The following is a 20,662-nucleotide window of genomic DNA, read 5'->3' on the forward strand; positions in this document are numbered from 1 at the left end:
GTGACTGGTGATGAAAGACCTAATGGTGATAAGATAGACCTGAGGCAGGTCCCAGAAGGTTGGAGGTGGGTCATTGTCCAGGTTGTCAGGTGATGGAGGTATTGTGCTCTTCGAAGTTTTGTTTTTTTTTTCCATGAGATTTTTCTTCTTCTTCTTCTTCCTTTTTTGTTTTTGGTGACTTTGCATGTGCTGCTTTTGTGTATTTGCAATTTCCTTTTCTGTCTGCTATGAAGAGATGTTCCTTGTCCTTCAAGGCCCTGTTCCAGTGCTACCAAGTCTCTGAATTTCTTCTTGTTCTGCTTTCCTGGTAGAATTAACAGTCCCATTTTTCCTGCTCCCCAGAACTTCTCTCCTATTTTACCATAGCACAGACTCTGTCTTCCCGTTAAGTTCAATGTCTTTTTGCTTTCCCTGCCCAACTGCGACCTCCTTGGGCAGAGAGTTTATACCTGACTTACTTTGGGTCTTCTTCATCCAGTTCTGCAAGTTCTCCAAGTTACTCCTTGAATTAGCCTGAATGGTTGACTTCTAGAAGTCTTTTTCTCCATTTGCACTTTGAGAAGGACCTGCCTGTGATGTCAGCACAGAAGAGCTATAGGGAATCATCGATCCCTGTGCCCCCTCCTCCTGCTGCTGCTGCTACGGAAAGTTGAGCTGTGGTCATTAAGTCTCAACTCTCACATCTGTTCCCTCAGGAGTAAGACTGCAGCTCTTACGGATGAAAGGATCGGGACCATGAGTGAAGTTATAACTAGCATCAAAACAGTAAAAATGTATGCTTGGGAACAGTCATTTATAGACCTTATTACCAGATTGAGAAGGTATGTTTTTGTACATATCACACCATATTTTTGTATTTTCCCCCTATTTTTACTGACTGAAATTAGAAGTCTTACCAAGTTTTCACATGAAGATGAGCTTAAATACTATGAACTCCACACCTCACATGTGGCAGGAGGATTAAGTGGAAGAGGGGAGATGTCATTTTAACCTGCTGTTCCATTTACCATCTTCTTAAAGGAAAAATTATATGTGCTTCTGAAGACATACAGATGGCCAATAAACACATGAAAAAATGCTCAACATCACTCTTTATTAGAGAAATACAAATCAAGACTACAATGAAGTATCACCTCACACTGGTAGGCATGGCCATCAACAAAAAGTCTACAAACAGTACCCTCCTGCGCTGTGGTAGGAGTGCAAATTGGCACAGCTATTATGGAAAACAGGCTGGAGATTCCTTAGAAAACTAGGAATAAATCTACATTTGACTCAGCCATCACAGTACTGTGCATATGCATTGAGAAAGCCAGAATTCAAAAAGACGCATGTGTCTCAATGTTCACTGCAGCACTATTTACAATAGCCAGTACCTGTGCTTCCATAGGGGCCACGGTGCCTATCTAATCTGTCTAACGTGTTGGTGCCTCTCAATTTTGGGGTGTCTTATTCTCTTCCCCACAAGTTCATGAGCTTCTGGAGGAGACGGGCTGTGTCTTTCTGTCATTAGTGGGGAGCCTGACCCAGGAGTTGTGGTTTTGAATGCTTGTTGAAAGAATGTTCAAACCCAGTCCAATTGACCCACAGTGTTTAAAAGGGTGACATGAAGCCTCTATTTAGTTGGAAGTGTGAAGTGGTGATGAAGTGTGTGGTCCTGGTGTTGGGATGGAGCCCCGGGCATGTACTGTGTAGTGTCTCCATATGAGGACTTGAATTTATGCCTTGGATGTTGATGCTTCTTTTAAAACCTCTTTCCTACTCTCTTTTTCAGGAAAGAAATTTCCAAGATTCTGAAAAGTTCCTACCTTAGGGGCATGAATTTGGCATCATTTTTCGCTGCCAGCAAAATTATGATTTTTGTCACCTTCATCACCAATGAGCTCCTTGACAACCTGATCACAGCCAGCCGAGTGTTTGTGGTGGTGACGCTGTTCGAGGCTCTGCGGTTCTCAAGCACCCTCTACTTCCCCATGGCCATTGAGAAGGTGTCAGAGGTCGTCGTCAGCATCCGAAGAATCAAGGTTTGGGGACAAATAATTGTTTTCAGTTGTAGGTGGATTTTTTGTAAAATGCCCTTTTGTTTGGTGTCACTGTGTTCCAGTCAGGTGATATTTAACTCTCTCAGTGCCAAACCTGGCAGTCTTCCCAGAATGTTGTAGGTGCCCACTTCTCTTCATAGGTAGAGTGCATTACAGATACCGTAAGACTGGTTCACGTGTAGCGGCAGTAGTATATATAAGTAGCAGTGGCACAGGGCTCTTGTGTAGTGATACCTGCAGAGAGATTAAAATGTCTAATAGCAGGAGAAGCAAACAGAGTGCATCTCCTGTGCTAACTCCAGTGACTAGGCAGTGACTGTGCACAGTCCTGGGATATAGGATTCCTCTCTGGGCCGGGAGGGGAGGAACTTGCTGAGAGCTCCCTGCTCCTTGGAGAGGAAGAGTGGCCTCAGATTCAGTTAATTCTCTGTGTTAAAAAATGAGTTCTTTCCTGCATAGATGTTTTGATTGTTGATGTCTGAGCCACCTTTTGCATCTGCCTTTTCATCCCTGGCCCCTCTTTATTTGCTGCTTAATCCTCTCTTTCTAGTTGCCCTCTTCTTTTCAAATTTGTAATTGCCACCATTATGTGAACCAAGAAGTTCTAGATATACAAGCTGGGTTTAGAAAAGGCAGAGGAACCAGAGACCAAATTTCCAGCATTCATTGGATCATAGAAAAGCAAGAGAATTCCAGAAAAACGTCTGCTACTGCTTCATTGACTACTCTAAAGCCTTTGACTGTGTGGATCACAACAAACTGTGGAAAATCATGAAAGAGATGGGAATATTAAACCACCTTACCTGTCTCCTGTCAAACTTGTATGCAAGTCAAGAGGCAACAGTTAGAACTGGTCATGGAATAATGGACTGGTTCCAAATTGGGAAAGGAGTACATGAAGGCTGTATATTGTAACCTTGCTTTTTTAAACTTATATGCAGAGTACCTCATGAGAAATGCTGGGTTGGATGAAGCTCAAGCTGGAATCATGATTGCTGGGAGAGATATTAGTAACGTCAGACATGCAGATGACACCACCCTTATGGCAGAAAGTGAAGAGGAACTAACGAGTCTCTTGATGAAGGTGAAAGAGGAGAGTAAAAAACCTGACTTAAAACTCAGCATTCAGAAAACCACAATCATGTCATCTCATTCCATTCCTTCATGGCAATAGATGGGGAAACAATAGGAACAGAAAAAGACTTTTTTTTTCTTGGGCTCCAAAATCATTGCAGGTGCTGATTGCAGCCATGAAATTCAAAGACCCTTGCTACATTGAAGAAAAGCTATGACAATCCTAGACAGTGTATTAAAAAGCAGAGACATTACTTTGCCAACAACATTCCCTATAGTCAAAGTATGGTTTTTCCACTAGTCATCTATGGATGTGAATGTTGGACCATAAAGAAGGCTGAGCACTGAAGAATTGATGCTTTTGAACTGTGGTGTTGGAGGGGATTCTTGAGAGCCACTTGGACTGCAAGGAGATCAAACCAGCCAATCCTAAAGGAAATCAACCCTGAGTATTCATTGGAAGGTCTGATGCTGAAGCTCCAATACTTTAGCCATCTAATGTCAAGAGCCAACTCATTGGAAAAAACCCTGATGCTGGGAAAGATTGAGGGCAAGAGGAGAAGGGGACGAGAGAGGATGAGATGATTGGATAGCATCACTGATTCAACAGACATGAGTCTGAGCAAACTCTTGGAGATAGTGATAGACAGGGGATCCTGAAGTGCTGCAATCCATGGGATTGCAAAGAGTCAGACACGACTTAGTGACTGAGCAACAACAAATACACTATATTATATGATTATATTGATATATACCATGAGCTGTAATAATAGTAATTATTAAGTATGTAATAATAGTAATTATGTAATATATTATTCCATACATTATTTAATATGTTCTGAGTGAAAGTTAAAGTTGGTCAGTTGTGTCCAACTCGTTGCAACCCTATGGACTATACAGACCGTGGAATTCTCCAGGCCAGAATACTGGAATGGGTAGCCTTTCCTTTCTCCAGGGCATTTCTTCCCAACCCAGGGATTGAACTCAGGTCTCCTGCATTGCAGGTGGATTCTTTACCAGCTGAGCCACAAGGGAAGCCCAAGAATACTGGAGTGGGTAGACTAACCCTTCTGCAGAGGACCTTCCCAACCCAGGAATCGAACCGGGGTCTCATGTATTGCATAATATGTTCTGATGTGAACTAATACCTTAATACAGTTAGCAAAACAGTATTTAGACTGTTCAAAGTTTTCAAATCCCAGGAAAGCAATTGCTTTTGTTTGTGCTTACTTTCTGCAATTTAACAATCTGTTTTTTTTTTCCCCCTTGTTTCTGTAGAATTTTTTATTACTTGATGAAATACCACAGGTCAACACTAAGCTGCCATCAGATGGTGAAGTGATGGTGGACATGCAAGATTTCACTGCTTTTTGGGATGAGGTAACAGATCTTCCATTCCAAGATCATGACTGCTAACAGACAACTGTGACTAAGATTTATTGGAGAATTTTTAGATTTTACCCATGGTGTAAAATGTGACTTGCTCATTTACTAAAAGTATGTTGCAAAATTTTTTAAAATAGGGACTAATGTTTTATCTAATGGAGATTAATTATAAAATCAACCTAAGATGTTTGACATGTTGCTGTCTCTCTCATTTTCAAGCGAGCTTTCAAAATATTAGCACATTTTGAACTTAAAGTCCATACATTTGTAATGTTAGCATTTACAGAATTGGACAGACAAAATGCTGCAATGTGATATGGGTTATCTCAAAAATACACAACTAGTTTTTAAAGAGGCTTTGAGGAATCAGCATATATTTTTTTCCTTGATTTTCAGACCAGTTTATTATACACAGAGTGAGGCCATGATCTGGATATTTGCCATGGGGTAGAGTGGGGGCTCCCCCATCCTGAGCTTCTGGATGGTTCTGAATACTTTGGTGACAGCCAGTGTAGGAGGAGATAGCAGGTAATCATAGTGAGCACCAGTGATTCCCAGTTAAAGCATTACACTGTGTGGAAGCTTACTAGAAGAGCTGGTGATTTCCAACCGTTGGTTTATTTGTTGAAAGTGAAAGTGAAGTCACTCAGTTGTGTCAGACTCTTTGCGACCCCGTGGACTCTAGCCCCCCAGGCTCCTCTGTCCATGGGATTCTCCAGGCAAGAATACTGGAGTGGTTTGCCAGTTCTTTCTCCAGGGATCTTCCCGACCCAGGGATCAAACCTAGGTCTCCTGCATTGCGGGCAGATGCTTTAACCTCTGAGCCACCAGGGAAGGTTCAGTCAAACAGAAAAAAAAACAGGATCTGGTCTCAAGAAGTTGTCAGTATCACACACCCAGTGCAGCCCCTTTACCAACTGAAATAACCGCCCCCCCTCACCCGCTCTCCGGTTCCATGGTCTTCTGCGCACACCCTCCTGTGTCAGTGAGGATTGGTTAGGAAAACAGAACCCCACCATGAGAGAGGGAGTTCCATGCAGGGAATAAGTTACACAGATGATAAAAGAGGGAGAAAAAAGCAGTAAGGGCAAAACGGCGGTGCGTGAGACAAACCAGGGGTTATCAAAGGCAGGAAGCTGCTCCCACCCCCCAGGGCTGGGTGTACTCAGGAAGGCGGCGCCTCCACCAGAGGGTCCACCCTCCAGATCAGAGCCCAGGAGCTCGGCTGTCAGCGTGGGGACCACAGAGCACCTGTCCTGACTGTAGACTCACCCTGTCTTTCATGCCTGTGACTCTGTGGTGCCACCTGCTTCTGACTCAGCAACTGCCGTCCCCACGGACAACCAGTGGTTTGTTCACAGATACATGAAACCACATCCCAGTGGTTTCTGTCCATGGAAACACACACGGTGTCTGATCTAACCTGAGAGCTTCTGCTAGGTTAACACATTAGATTTACCTTCTGGTTGGTGTTTCTCGTCATGATGCTCTTGAAGCAGTTATAGAAAGCACCACTAAAATTCCATTATAAAGACCATTTCATGTGAATGCTAACACATAATTTGTATGAACTTATTAGCAGATTTCTTTTGTTCCCAGAAAACATGTAGATTTATTTTAAATCAGTTCAGTATATGTTCTGCAGTTATTAATTAACTGAAATAAAAATATCTGTATGCAGCAGTCTGCCTGTGCAGCAAATGCCTGTAAGGTAGAATAAAGGATTTTAGCTGTACTATCAGTTCATTTCAGTCGCTCAGTCCTGTCCGACTCTTTGCAACCCCATGAATCACAGTACGCCAGGCCTCCCTGTCCATCACCAACTCCCGGAGTTGACTCAAACTCATGCCCATCGAGTCGGTGATGCCATCCAGCCATCTCATCCTCTGTCGTCCCCTTCTCCTCCTGCCCCCAATACCTCCCAGCATCAGGGTCTTCTCCAATGAGTCAACTCTTCGCATGAGATGGCCAAAGTATTGGAGTTTCAGCTTCAGTATCAGTCCTTCCAATGAACACCCAGAACTGATCTCCTTTAGGATGGACTGGTTGGGTCTCCTCATAGTCCTTATGAATAAATCAGATGAAAAATCTGAAAAGTTTCTATATAGCTTCTAGAGTTAAAAACAAACAAACAAACATTATTACTAACTCAAGATACTAAACTGCTAAAGAGGGGGAAAGGCTGTGAGTTCTTTTGTAAGGCTCTTATAAAATCTAACTAATGGCATATTATGATTCTGTTAGAGCAGAATTCAAAATTACAGAGATTGGAGGCTTCATCAGCTACATTTTCACAAAAATAGATATAACATTATTGTGTGACACAGTTTCCTTGGAGAAGGAAATGGCAACCCCCTCCAGTATTCTTGCCTGGAGAATCCCACGGATAGAAGAGCCTGGCGGGCTACAGTCCATAGGGTTGCAGAGTCGGACATGACTGAAGTGACTTAGCAAAGCAAAGATATTCCTATCTAGGTAAATGATAATTATGCTATTGCAGCCAATTTTTACCACTTTCAGGAAATGGAAATTCTAAATATTTTCAACTGAATCTAGTTGAAACTCTAGCACTCACTAAAAACTAACAGCCATGGCACCATAATAACATTTTTTGTGAGATACCTAGACTGTTACCACTGAGGGAGACACAAAAATGTGAGGTAAGCATATCTTTTCGTAGAAGCCTTTGAAGCCAGAGATAAACAATTAGGGCACTTGAAAACATTAGGGATATGTATAAACTTGCGAGTAAAACAAACTATAGCTGTACCAGCAAGCAATGAAGAAATAGTAAATCTTCATTTTATGAACCTTTAATTATCTAAATGCAAGGAATGTTGGCTTAAGAAATGGTCAAAAGCAACTTGTCGTTTCTTACTATATAATATTGAAAACCAAGTGCTATATTCAACCATTGTAGGGTAAGGAAACTAAAACAAAAAAGCCTTAATGACCTGGAGCCTTAATGAGCAAAAGCTCATTTTAAACTGACTTAAGCCCCTGAACTAATCCTGTGTGTCAAAGGCAGGGAAGAAGAATCCCTCTAAACCTGAAAAAACTAGTGATTCATAAGGAAACTAAAGAGATGAAAGTATGCATGCTTATCATACCACAGGAATTGAAACTAAGAAGAAAAAGATGGGTGAGAAGAAATAAAAAGTACGATCTATTTACCTAGGGCAATCATCATTAAACAGCGACAGTAATCTGATCAACTAAAATTTTTTTCTGAAATTATACTGCTCACATTTTCTGTGTCAAAACTTAAAATGATTGTCATTAAAGAGTTAGTAAATGATTCTAAAACAACTTTCTTGTTTCATAAAAGTTACATTTTAAGAAAGCTCAGTGGAAATCTTAAGGTACAACAGTTAGGATACCTTTTTGAAGTACAAAGGAAAATATAATTAAATCAACTTTATACTTTTTAACAGCCTTAAGAAAAATTTAGGGTGGTTCAATAGATGAAGGCTTTTGACTTCCTATAAATTGTTTAAGTTACTCAGGCTTGAAATAAAGTAGGTAAGTTTTCAGTTAAATACTGACAGTGTAGTATCTTAGAGCAGATTTTTTGTTGCCCACATCAACAGTTACATCCTCAGACCAACTTTTCCCTTCTTTAATGTAAAATAGCAAATCACCAGCATTTTAGGTTAAATCTAGACTTTAAGGCATTGTTATTTAATTTCTGAATGATACAAAGTGCTTTATAAGTATGAACAATAATCTGTTATACTTTACTACTTTTTGTCCTTTCCATTCATTTCTTTAAATCTGGAACGTGGCATCTTTTTTACAAGTTGAAAAAATAACTTATCAAGCACAAAATTTTGCTCTAAGGATACTAAATTTTTAAATTTATTCCATTTTTTAAATGATAGCCAAAAATCCACCTGATTGATGCTCATTTAGAACCTTCTTCTCAATTCTGGTCACTAAAGTACATCCTGAGTTTGAATAAAAATAACGAATCTTTCAGGCTTTACAATAACTACTTTTTAAAAAATTTTAATTGGAGGCTAGTTACTTTACAATATTGGGCTTCCGTGGTGGCTCCATGGTAAAGAACCTGCCTGCAGTGCAGGAGACCCAGGTTCAGTTCCTAGGTTGGGAAAATCCCCTGGAAAAGGTTATGGCAACCCACTCTAGTATTCTTGCCTAGGGACTGCTAAGTGACTTTCACTGCACCTGCAGAAGGGTCATGAGGTTGTCTGAACAGGACAGTGTTTTCCCTCACTTACAGAGTTACATTTGGCATGTCAGGAAGAGAGAATCTAATCCCACAGCAGCAGCCATTTAAGGTAAAAGAAGAAGCCACAAATATTCATGCAGTATACTTTAAATAGTCCCCTTGGGCAAAATGATTTAACTGATTTTTCCTCAAGAGCAATGCTCCTATATGCATCTCTTGAAAAATTAAAGATCCCAGAATAGCATCTTCCATGTGGGACATATTGAAAGATGATATTTTGGTTTCAGTGAGTTACACTCTAGCCCTTGTTATTTTAGCAGGTCTATTTTCAGAGGGTGGGGTTAGTGTTAGTTGCTCAGTTGGGTCCAACTCTTTGTGACCCCATGAACTATAGCCCACTGGTCTCCTCTGTCCATGGACTTCTCCAGGCAAGAATACTGGAATGGGTTGCCTTTCCCTTCTCTGGAGGATCTTCCCTACCCAGGGATCAAACTTGGGTCTTGCACATTGCAGGCAGATTCTTTACCATCTGAGTCACCAGGGAAGCCCAAAGAGTGTGGTAGTTTTGTCTTTTAGATTTGCAGAATCTATAGAGAAAGAAAATTACAGCCTACACACCCAAGAAAGGACAATTCCTCCAAAGAACCTGGCTGCATCAGAGGCAGACTTTGGCGCAGGTTGTGAGCTTGGAGTTAGTGGTTTTAGTTATACCTTACGTGGCAGCTGTGGTGGGAGCTGAGGAGGGGAAGGCAGAGTTGTGGTGTTAGCTCTCGAATTGGTTGGCGATGGCGTGACAGTGGGCACAGAAAGAATTCTGTGTTCACCACCTGGCAGTCACTAACTTTGAATTATGTAAACAGTAGCTTTTTACCTTTCATTCAGTCCAAAAGCAGGTAGTATTAGCAGCCTTAGCATCAAAACAAGAAACACAGCTGTTATGGTTTCCCAGATTTCTGGTGCTGGAGAGGTGCCCCTCAAGAATGGCAGCACTGGGGCTCTCATGGTGCTCAGTAAAGCCGGGCTGTAGTCACGTCAGGGCCAGGGTGGTGCCCTGAGCCGGTCATCACACCCAGCGTGGCCAGGCAGCCCGCGGCCCAGAGCAGCAGGTGGGAGAGTCCAACAATGCGTCCTCCATGCAGGTGTTCAAGTGGGCCCATCGCTGCGTGTGTCCTTCTGTCCCCTGCATCCTCCGCCCAGTATGTGCAGGTATCCATTGAATTGCTTTTGTACCAAACTATGCAGCATTTTAAAATGAACTATCTTTCAAGAGCTTAATAACATGGTCACGGACTTCTGTAAATTGCACTGTAATCCAGAACACCCTGTTCTATTGTCCCTGCCTTGCCTATGGAAGGACTGTGCCCCTTGCTGCGGTCATTAGTAATTAGGGCTGTCAGGTTAGGTCATGGGTGAGGGAGCCTTGGAGGGGAAGGGGAAAACATTGGAGTTTTAGAGAGAAGCTGAGTCTGAATGAAGCCTCTGCTGGGTTGGGAGACAGACGTGAGCTCTGTAGCCTGCCCCCCTAGGCAGCCAGATGGGCAGGTGGGGAAGGTCTCAGGGACCCAGGTCTCATTCATGAAATGATGGGACTTGGTCTCGATCTTTAAGGTTTAAAATAAATGGTTCCAGGGCCCTCTTTGGTGTTCCAGTGGTTAAGAATCCACCTTCCAATACAGGGGACTCTGTTTCCATCCCTGGTTGAGGAACTAAGATCTCACATGCTAGGGAGCAACTAAGCCCACATACCCCAACAAAGACCCAGGGCAGCAGCCAAAATAAAAAAATAAATAAGCAAAGCAAACGGTCTTGTGGGAGCCTCCAGATCTCATGGGGCAGGGTTTTGAACCGTGTCTGCACAGAGTAGTGGCTTAGATGATGATCTTTGTTGAGTCAGTGTTCCCTGAGCCTGGATAACCAGTGGGGGAGGGGACCCAGCAGCCGTGAGCTGGTGAGTGCTGCCCCCTTCTGTCATCCCGGAGCAGTGCGTGATCCTGAAGCCTGAACACGGAGGGTACTCTGTCCTTGACAGACTGAGGGGCTGTGATAGAAGTTGATGTTTGTAGGTGGTTCACTGTTTTGCTGTCATAACTGAATGAGAAGTAGTAAAATAGGATTTCCAAGTGTCAGGCAGGAAGAAAGGAGTTCAGTTCAGTTGTCATTCAGTTGTGTCTGACTCTTTGCGACCTAGTGGACTGTAGCATGCCTCCCTGTCCATCACCAACTCCTGCAGCTTACTCAAACTCATGTCCATTGAGTTGATGATGCCATCCAACTATCTCATTCTCTGTTGTCCCCTTCTCCTCCCACCTTCAATCTTTCCCAGTATCAGGGTCTTTTCAAATGAGTCAGTTTTTCGCATCAGTGGCCAAAGTATTGGAGTTTCAGCTTCAACATCAGTCCTTCCAGTGAATATTCAGGACTGATCTCCTTTAGGATGGACTGGTTGGATCCCCTTGCAGTCCAAGGGACTCTCAAGAGTCTTCTCCAACACCACAGTTCAAAAGCATCAATTCTTCGGTGCTCAGCTTTCTTTATAGTCCAACTCTCACATCTATACATGACGGCTGGAAAAACCATAGTCTTGACTAGACGGACATTTGTTGGTAAAGTGATGTCTGTGCTCTATAATATGCTGTCTAGGTTGGTCATAGTTTTTCTTCCAAGGAGCAAACATCTTTTAATTTCATGACCGCAGTCACCATCTGCAATGATTTTGGAGCCCCCAAAAATAAAGTCTCTCACTGTTTTTCCATCTATTTGCCATGAAGTGATGAGACCAAATTCCTTGATCTTAGTTTTCTGAATGTTGAGATTTAAGCCAACTTTTTCACTCTCCTCTTTCACGTCTGTAAAGAGGCTCTTTAGTTCTTCTTCACTTTCTGCCATAAGGGTGGTATCATCTGCGTATCTGAGGTTATTGATATTTCTCTCGGCAAACTTGAGTCCAGCTTGTGCTTCATCCAGCTCAGCGTTTCTCATGATGTACTCTGCAAATAAGTTAAATATACTGGGTGACAATATACAGCCTTGACGTACTCCTTTTCCTATTTGGAACCAGTCGGTTGGTCCATATCTAGTTCTAACTGTTGCTTCCTGACCTGAATACAGATTTCCTAAGAGGTAGGTCAGGTGGTCTGGTATTCCCATAACTTAAAGAATTTTCCACAGTTTATTGTGATCCACACAGTCAAAGGCTTTGGCATAGTCAATAAAGCAGAAATAGATGTTTTTCTTTAACTCTGGCTTTTTTGATAATTCAACGGATGTTGGCAATTTGATCTCTGATTCCTCTGCCTTTTATAAAACCAGATTGAACATCTGGAAGTTCACAGTTCATGTACTGTTGAAGCCTGGCTTGGAGAATTTTGAGCATTGAGCATTTTGAGCGTGTGAGATGAGTGTAATTGTGTAGTAGTTTGAACATTCTTTGGCATTGTGTTTCTTTGGGATTGGAATGAAAACTGACATTTTCCAGCCCTGTGGCCACTGCTGAGTTTTCCAAATTTGCTGGCATATTGAATGTAGCACTTTCACAGCATCATCTCTTAGGATTTGGATTAACTCAGCTGGAATTCCATTACCTCCACTCGCTTTGTTTGTAGTGATGCTTCCTAAGGCCCACTTGACTTCCCATTCCAGTATGTCTGGCTCTAGGTGAGTGATCATACCATCGTGATTATCTGGGTCATGAAGATCTTTTTTCTTTAGTTCTTCTGTGTATTCTTGCCACCTCTTCTTAATGTCTTCTGCTGCTTTTAGGTCCATACCATTTCTGTCCTTTATTGAGCCCATCTTTGCATGAAATATTCCCTTGTTATCTCTGATTTTCTTGAAGAGATCTCTAGTCTTTCCCATTCTAATGTTTTCCTCTGTTTCTTTGCACTGATCACTGAAGAAGACTTTCTTATCTCTCCTTGCTACTCTTTGGAACTCCACATTCAAATGGATGTATCTTTCCTTTTCTCCTTTGCTTTTCGCTTCTCTTCTTTTCATAGCTATTTGTAAGGCCTCCTCAGACAACCATTTTGCTTTTTTGCATTTCTTCTTCTTAGGGGTGGTCTTGCTCTCTGTCTCCTGTACAGTGTCATGAACCTCTATCCATAGTTCATCCAGCACTCTTGTCTATCATATCTAATCCCTTGAATCTGTTTCTCACTTGCACTGTATAATAGTAAAGGATTTGATTTAGGACATACCTGAATGGTTTACTGGTTTTCCCTACTTTCTTCTATTTCAGTCTGAATTTGGCAATGAGGAGTTCATGATCTGAGCCACAGTCAGCTTCCGGTCTTTTTTTTTTTTTTTTTTTTTTTCTGACTGTATAGAGCTTCTCCATCTTTGGTTGCAAAGAATATAATCAGTCTGATTTCAGTATTGACCATCTGGTGATGTCCATGTGCAGAGTCTTCTCTTGTGTTTCTGGAAGAAGGTATTTGCCATGAACAGTGAATTCTCTTGGCAAAACTTTATTGTCCTTTGCCCTGCTTCATTCTGCACTCCAAGGTCAAATTTGCCTGTTAGTCTAGGTGTTTCTTGACGTCCTACTTTTGCATTCCAGTCCCCTGTAATGAAAAGGACATCTTTTTTGGGTGTTAGTTCTGGTGGTTCAGACGGTAAAGCATCTGCCTACAATGCAGAAGACCTGGGTTCAATCCCTGGGTCAGGAAGATCCCCTGGAGAAGGAAATGGCAACCCACTCTAGTATTCTTGCCTGGATAATCTCTTGGACAGTGTAGCCTGGTAGGCTACAGTCCATGGGATCGCAAAGAGTTGGACACAACTGAGTGACTTCACTTCACTTTCTAGAAGGTCTTGTAGGTCTTCATAGAGCCATTCAACTTCAGCTTCTTCAGCATTAACTAGTCAGGGCATAGACTTGGATTACCATGATATTGAATGTTTTGCTTTGGAAAGGAACAGAGATCATTCTGTCATTTTTGAGATTGTATCCAAGTACTGCATTTCAGACTCTTCTTGACTATGATGGCTACTCCATTTCTTCTAAGGGATTCTTGCCCACAGTAGTAGATATAATGGTCATCTGAGTTAAATTCACCCATTCCAGTCATTTTATTTTGCTGATTCCTAGAATGTTGACGTTCACTCTTGCCATCTCCTGTTTGACCACTTCCAGTTCATGGACCTAACATTCCAGGTTCCTATTCAATATTGCTCTTTACAGCATCGGACTTTGCTTTTGTCACCAGTCACATCCACAACTGGGTGTTGTTTATGCTTTGGCTCCATCTCTTCATTCTTTCTGAAGTTATTTCTCCACTGATCTCCAGTAGCACATTGGGCACCTACCAACCTGGGTAGTTCATCTTTCAGTGTCCTATCTTTTTGCCATTTCATACTCTTCATGGGGTTCTCAGGCAAGAATACTGCAGTGGCTTGTCTTTGCCTTCTCCAGTGGACTGCGTTTTGTCAGAACTCTCCACCATTACCCATTTGTCTTTGGTGGCCCTACACGGCATGGCTTATAGTTTCATTGAGTTAGACAATGCTGTGGTCCATGTGATCAGATTGGTTAATTTTCTGTGATTGTGGTTTTCAGTCTGTCTGCCCTCTGATAAAGATGGATAAGAGGCTTATGGAAGTTTCTTGATGGGAGAGACTGACTAAGAAGGAAAGTGGAGAAGCTTAGAAGGCTTAAAGAATGTTTCTTGTATATTAAAATGTAGCTTCTTTTGATAGATTTTTCATTCCTAAAATCTAAAACTAGTCTTTTGGTGATAAAAAAAATCATTGTCATTTTTTAAGTATGTGAATGCTGTTTAATCATTTCAGTTTTTTCTAGAAAAAAAATTCAATTTGAAGATTATTCAGACTTTTAATCCAGACTCTGTGCTTTTGGTCTTTTGGGTGTTTTACTTAATCACTTGTAACTTTTTTTTTTTTTTTTGACATAGCAGTTACTATTTTCTTAACACTCAGGATCTGTAAAGACCCACAGATACCCTAACTCTCTCAGGAATGTGACCAGTGACCAGGATGAGGACTACTTTGTCCTTCACCCTTGAGTTGGATTATGTATTGTCACATATACCTTCATGTTTTATAGTTTTCTTTCAGTAGAAGTACTTTATTGCCCTGTTTAGCCAGGACCCATAATGCATGTATCATGTATAAAACTGAGGCTTTATCACTCTGACCCATGGTGTCATAATTAATTTCTTTATTACCCATTATTTTTGTTGTTGGTATTGAATTAAAGCTCTCTTTAGAGCTTTGAAGGTTACTTATAAGAGCTAATTTACCAAGAGTGACTTCTTAATATAAAGTGCCTCTTTGCTTGCTGAGCATTACTGAGGTTCATTCCATCAAATGAAAATGGAGAGATTAATGAAGATTTCAGATTATTTAGGGCTTCCCTTATAGCTCAGTTGGTAAAATATCCATTTGCAATACAGGAGACCCCAGTTCGATTCCTGGTTTGGGAAGATCCCTTGGGGAAGGAATAGGCTACCTGTCCAGTATTTTTGGGCTTCCCTTGTGACTCAGTTGGTAAAGAATCCTCCTGAAATGTGGGAGACCTGGGTTCAATCCCTGGATTGGGAAGATCCCCTAGAGAAGGGAAAGGCTATCTACTCCTGTATTCTGGTCTAGAGAATTCCATGGACTTTATAGTCCATGGGATCGCAAAGAGTTGGACATGACTGAGCGACTTTCACTTTCAATTTATTTATTTAGTAAAGGGCCAGGGATGCAGGGTACTTATGTGTTGGTCTTTTGAAAAGTTTCATCATCTAATTCATATTCATGTAACAAGTGTTCTGCCTGTTGCTGAATATCAGGAGGGCTAGGATTACCTTGAAATGGCAGAATCACAGCTTTAATGAGAGCCCATAGGAGCCAAAGATCTATTGGAATATTTTTTCCTCATTTAGTGGCTTGTTTAATATTCTCTTTAACCAAGTTCCAAATTTCTATATCAAAACTGCCCTCGTCAGGGAGCCAGGGATTATATTCAACCACTGTTTGAAGGCATGCCTCTATGTGTTGACGTGAAACCGAAAGTCCTTGAAAAGAAAAATGGTGGGACTTTCCAGCCGTTTGTTCCATAACCCTGCACTTACCTGACCTCAATAGGTCCCAGTCACTCCGGCCTGAATACCACAAATTCCAGGTCCCTGTTTTGGGCACCACTTGTTGGTCTTTGATACAGACCGGGAAACTGGTGGACCAGAGTCAATTAAAAGAAAGAGAGAGACAGTGCAGTATCTCTCGGGTTACGTGGAAAACCAATAAAGCCCATGCACAGGACTTGTACCACTCACGAAGGCACAGGGCGTCCTCTCAAGGAGGTCTTGAAAGCCTGGGTGAGAGAGTGAGCTTGGCAGGTTTCCACACTCTGAGGAGAATTAAGACAGAAAGAAGGATGTGGGGGACCTAAGTCTCTAGTGGAGCAAGGGTATTTTATTAGCAGAAATGCAGGCTTATATATCTTTAATAAAATGATTACTCAGCCATTACAAAGGATGAAACTCCATCGGTTGCAACAAAATGGATGGTCTAATACATACAGGGTCGCTGATATTGAAGAGAGTCACTAAAGGGAGCTACTGAAAGGAACCCAAGCAGGTACCCTTTCCCGTGATCTCAGTCCTGAGAACTGCGTGCAGCTCTGCTTGTTCCTGGAATAGGAACTGATAAGGAACAGAGAATCCTTGAGAAATGGCACACAAAGGAAGAAAAGTGCAACATATTGGATTCCTTAAAGTTGAACGTTCCCTGACACTTATGCTGCCGCTTTGTGGAGATTAATGAGACAGTTTAAACCATGGGTCATGATGAAAACTTACAAATGATTAAAAACCTTCCACACTGGATATTGTATTAAGTACATTATTTTAATAAACTAGTGTGCATCATTCAGTTTGCATTTCAGGAAGGTGCCTTGTCATCTCTGCTACTAAATTCTGTGGGTGTCTAGAGCTATTTCCATATGTAAATCTGGTAAAAGAAGGAGGCTTTTTAAAGGCAACTTAAAACTACTTCAAACCACCTAAGACATAGGATTGGATAAAAAGGCCTTTGGGACACAGTATCTTAAAATAGGAAAAAAATGTGAGTTAATGTGAGGATATCAGTGACTATTACATTATTTTCTCTACTTTTTAAAGTAATGTATATTACTTTATTGAAATGGGTACATTTTTTATAAACTTTAATTTGCAGGAATCAGAAACCCCAACTCTACAAGGCCTTTCCTTTACTGTCAGACCTGGTGAACTGTTAGCTGTGGTCGGACCTGTGGGAGCAGGAAAGGTAAGTTGTGATGCCTTTTGTCAGCTTGATGTAATACCACAGCCTCTGTTCAGTCCTCAGAGTGGAGCCCAGAGCTGAGCGTGACTCAGTTTGAGTTTGAATTGGGTGTCTCTAGAAAGGTTTTTCTCTAGGAACATTAGTTTTGCAAACAGGTTTCATGGCCTAATACATCAGGATAAATGCACATTGTGTTTTCCTTCTTAATGCTTGGACGTCTCAGTGAAGGAGATTATTTATGTGGCAGCTGTTCAGGATGGATGGAGACAGTCGGGACTTCTTTTTGTCACAGTGGCCCCTCCAGGAAGTCTGGAGGTGGTGAAGGCTCTTCCAGGAAGCTCTGAGCATTTCTTCACGTGACTTGACTTGGTTCCATCAGTGCACGTATAGGGAATGTGCAACCACATGCTGGAGCTAAAGATATAGACATGAGCCAGACCTTGACACCTCTGCCCTCCAGAGGCAACCAGGTTCTGGGGCAAGACAGATATGCAGGTAGACTATTTCAGCCCAATGTGATGAGTGCTCTGATGGCGTGGACATAGGCATGTCATTTCTGTGTGTTACAGGAGATGTGAAGGACATGTGTAGGTGTGCTTAGGGTCCTGTGTTTTGTACAACAAAATACAGAAACCTAAATGTGGGATGTGCACACGAGAGGGTGATGACTTCCTCCATGAAGGACTTTTTAAAAAATTTATTTTTAATTGGAGGATAATTGCTTTCAATATTGTGTTGGTTTCTGCCATATATCAATATGAATCAGCCATAGATATACATATGTTTCCTCTCTCCTGAACCTGTTTCCCACCTCTCATCCCATCCTAGCCCCCTAGGTTGTCATAGAGCCCAGGATTTGAGTTCCCTGGGCATGAGGACTTCTGTTCTTCAAATACAACAACCTCTGAGTTCTTTTAAATAGCAATCTTTGGATATATTCTTCACACATAGTTAATTTTTTTAAATATACTTATTTATGTATTTGGTTGCATTGGGTCTTTGTTGCAGTGCATAGCATCTCTAATTGTGGCATGTGGGCTCACTTGCCCTGGGCATATAGGGTATTAGTTCCCCCACCAGGGGATCAGGGATCTAACCAGAGCCTCTGGCACTGGAAGGTGGATTCTCCTTGTTTTTTTAGTGTTTATTATCTGGATATAATTATTGGGTTTTTTTAACATTTTATTTTGTACTGGGGTATAGCCAATTAACAATGTTGTGATAGTTTCAGGTGAACAGTGAAGCGTATATGTCAGCCATACGTACACATGTATCCATTCTCCCCCAAATTCCCCTCCCATCCAGGCTGCCACACAACATTGAATAGAGTTCCATGTGCTGTTCAATAGGTCCTTGCTGGCGATTCGTTTTAAATACAGCAGTGTGTACCTGTCCATCCTGAACTCCCTAACTGTCCCTTTCCCCCCATCCTGGAAGGTGGGTTCTTAACCACTGGACCACCAGGGAAGCCCCACATAGCTTTTTAAGAACAAGTATTTGTCAAGTAAAAGATATCCAGATGCAGGAACAACTGCATTAAACATCAGATACAAAAAATATACATCCTGCTTGTCTGCTCTGCTAGAGAAGGATGTTAAACATTCTTAGTCTTTGCTGAGTAGAGCATTTCATCTGAGGGAACTTAGGCAGAGTCGATTGTTATCATGTTTATATTCCTTATCAACCTTTAGTTTAAGAGTTGACCAGTAATGCTCTGTTCCATTTTTTTTCCTGCAGTATTCAGAGCTGTGTTTTATACACTTCTGATATCCTGTATCAAGCACCAGGGTGGGGTCGGCTGTGCTGCGGGGCATGTTCCTTGCTGAGTGCACCCTGTTCACGTGTGTGTGTTGCCGTCTGTTTCAGTCATCACTGTTAAGCGCTCTGCTGGGGGAACTGCCCCCGAGCCAGGGGAAGGTCAGCGTGCTCGGGAGGATCGCGTATGTTTCTCAGAAGCCCTGGGTGTTTCCAGGAACTGTGAGGAGTAACATTTTATTTGGGAAGAAATATGAAGAAGACCGATATGAAGAAGTAATAAAGGCTTGTGCTTTGGAAGAGGTGAGTAATGACTCTTGAGTTGCATGTAGTCGAAGTTCAAATAATGATAACATTGGTTTAAGCTCTAAGGTTTGTTGAAAGTTCTTCTTTTTTTTTTTTTTGAACTTGAAAGGTCTTATATGTTGCTTTATGCTGGACTTCTGGGTATGTTTGCAGTCATATACATTGTTGTTTTAATTCTGGTGTGATAATGATGGTCACAGAATGCGTTTGTTTCATTTGGTGAAGTATCATTCACTTTTAGATTCTTTTTTTAATGGAAAATAACAAAAATTTGTAAGAATAGAGAGTGCTGTGTAATGAACCCTTATGTTCCCACCCCCAGGTTCAGCCAGGGTTAGCTGGTAGCTAGTCTTGCTGGGTCTTTAACCCTGTCCTGTGCCACCCCTCCACGCAGCCCCACCACCCCATCCTCCGGGGTTCTAAAGCAAATCCTAGATCTCAGATAAGTTCATCTGTAAACATTTCACTGTTGTTGTTGTTCAGTCCCTCCTGTCCAGCTCTTTTCAACTCCATGGACTGTAGCAGGTCAGGCATCCCTGTCCTTCACCATCTCCTGGAGCTTGCTCAAACTCATGTTCATCGAGTCAGTGATGCCATCCAACCATCTGTTGTCCCCTTCTCCTCCTGCCCTCAGTCTTTCCCAGTGTCAGGATCTTTTCCAGTGAGTTGGCACTTTGTATCAGGTGGCCAAAGTATTGGGGATTCAGCTTTAGCATCCGTCCTTCCAATGAATATTTAGGGTTGATTTCCTTTAGGATGGACTGGTTTGATCTCCTTGCAGTCCACAGGATTCTCAAGAGTCTTCTTCAGCACCACAATTCAAAAGTATCAATTCTTCAGCACTCTGCCTTCTTTATGGTCCAACTCTCACATCCATATGTGACTAGTGGAAAAACCATAGCTTTGACTATATGAACCTTTGTTGGCAAAGTGATGACTCTGCTTTTTAATATACTGTTTAGGTTTGTCACAGCTTTTCTTCCAAGGAGCAAGCATCTTTTAATTTCATGGCTGCAGTCACTGTCTGCAGTGATTTTTGAGCCCAAGAAAATAAAATCTGTCACTGTTTCTACCTTTTCCCTATCTATTTGCCATGCAGTAATGGGGCCAGTTGCCACATAAATCATAAACAAACATATTCTGTTACCATAAGCAATATAGTATGTAACATTTGCATATTATAATTAACCAGTTTTTAAAACTTAAGTTTTTTTTTAAACAAGTTTTTATAAAAATCTTTTAAGGATTTTTAAAAGTTTTAGGCATTACCTAGTTAAAGGTTGGAGAAGGCAAGTTAAAGGTAACATGTTGATAAATTCTAGTTTGATATTTTCCCATATAGATTGCTTGACCTTACAAAGCCCTCTTGGATGCCTGTAAGTTTATACTTTCATCTCATATTTACATATTCCTGGCAACTTGGACATTTTCTTTTCAGGTTGCCTTGACAATCATAGATAATAAGATCCTTCTGTGTCTAGGTATAGAGACCTTCGAGACTTGAGTTATTTTAGTGCTGCCTTCATTTCAGATATAATCTTCGGTCACTCCCTGGGCCGTGTGATATGAAAGAGCAAAAGGCTATGAAGTGGTTCAAAAGGACATGAGCTGGTTCAGATTCCAGCTCTTCTGTTTCACA

General features: G+C 41.6%; 1 protein-coding gene and 1 pseudogene across 1 annotated transcript in view; one reads left to right on the forward strand and one right to left on the reverse strand.

Moving 5' to 3' along the window:
• Positions 1-20,662, forward strand: part of LOC136144150 (ATP-binding cassette sub-family C member 4-like) — a 140,793-nt gene that overhangs the window by 24,964 nt on the left and 95,167 nt on the right. The window contains exons 7-11 of the mRNA XM_065901808.1: positions 696-821; positions 1,775-2,024; positions 4,395-4,496; positions 16,876-16,965; positions 18,829-19,020. Coding sequence (XP_065757880.1) covers positions 696-821; positions 1,775-2,024; positions 4,395-4,496; positions 16,876-16,965; positions 18,829-19,020 — 760 coding nt within the window. The remainder of the gene's footprint in view (positions 1-695; positions 822-1,774; positions 2,025-4,394; positions 4,497-16,875; positions 16,966-18,828; positions 19,021-20,662) is intronic.
• On the reverse strand, positions 9,182-9,851 carry LOC136144479 (sialomucin core protein 24 pseudogene; annotated as a pseudogene).

Source organism: Muntiacus reevesi, chromosome 11, assembly GCF_963930625.1.
Source record: "Muntiacus reevesi chromosome 11, mMunRee1.1, whole genome shotgun sequence".
In the NCBI taxonomy this organism is placed as follows: domain Eukaryota; kingdom Metazoa; phylum Chordata; class Mammalia; order Artiodactyla; family Cervidae; genus Muntiacus; species Muntiacus reevesi.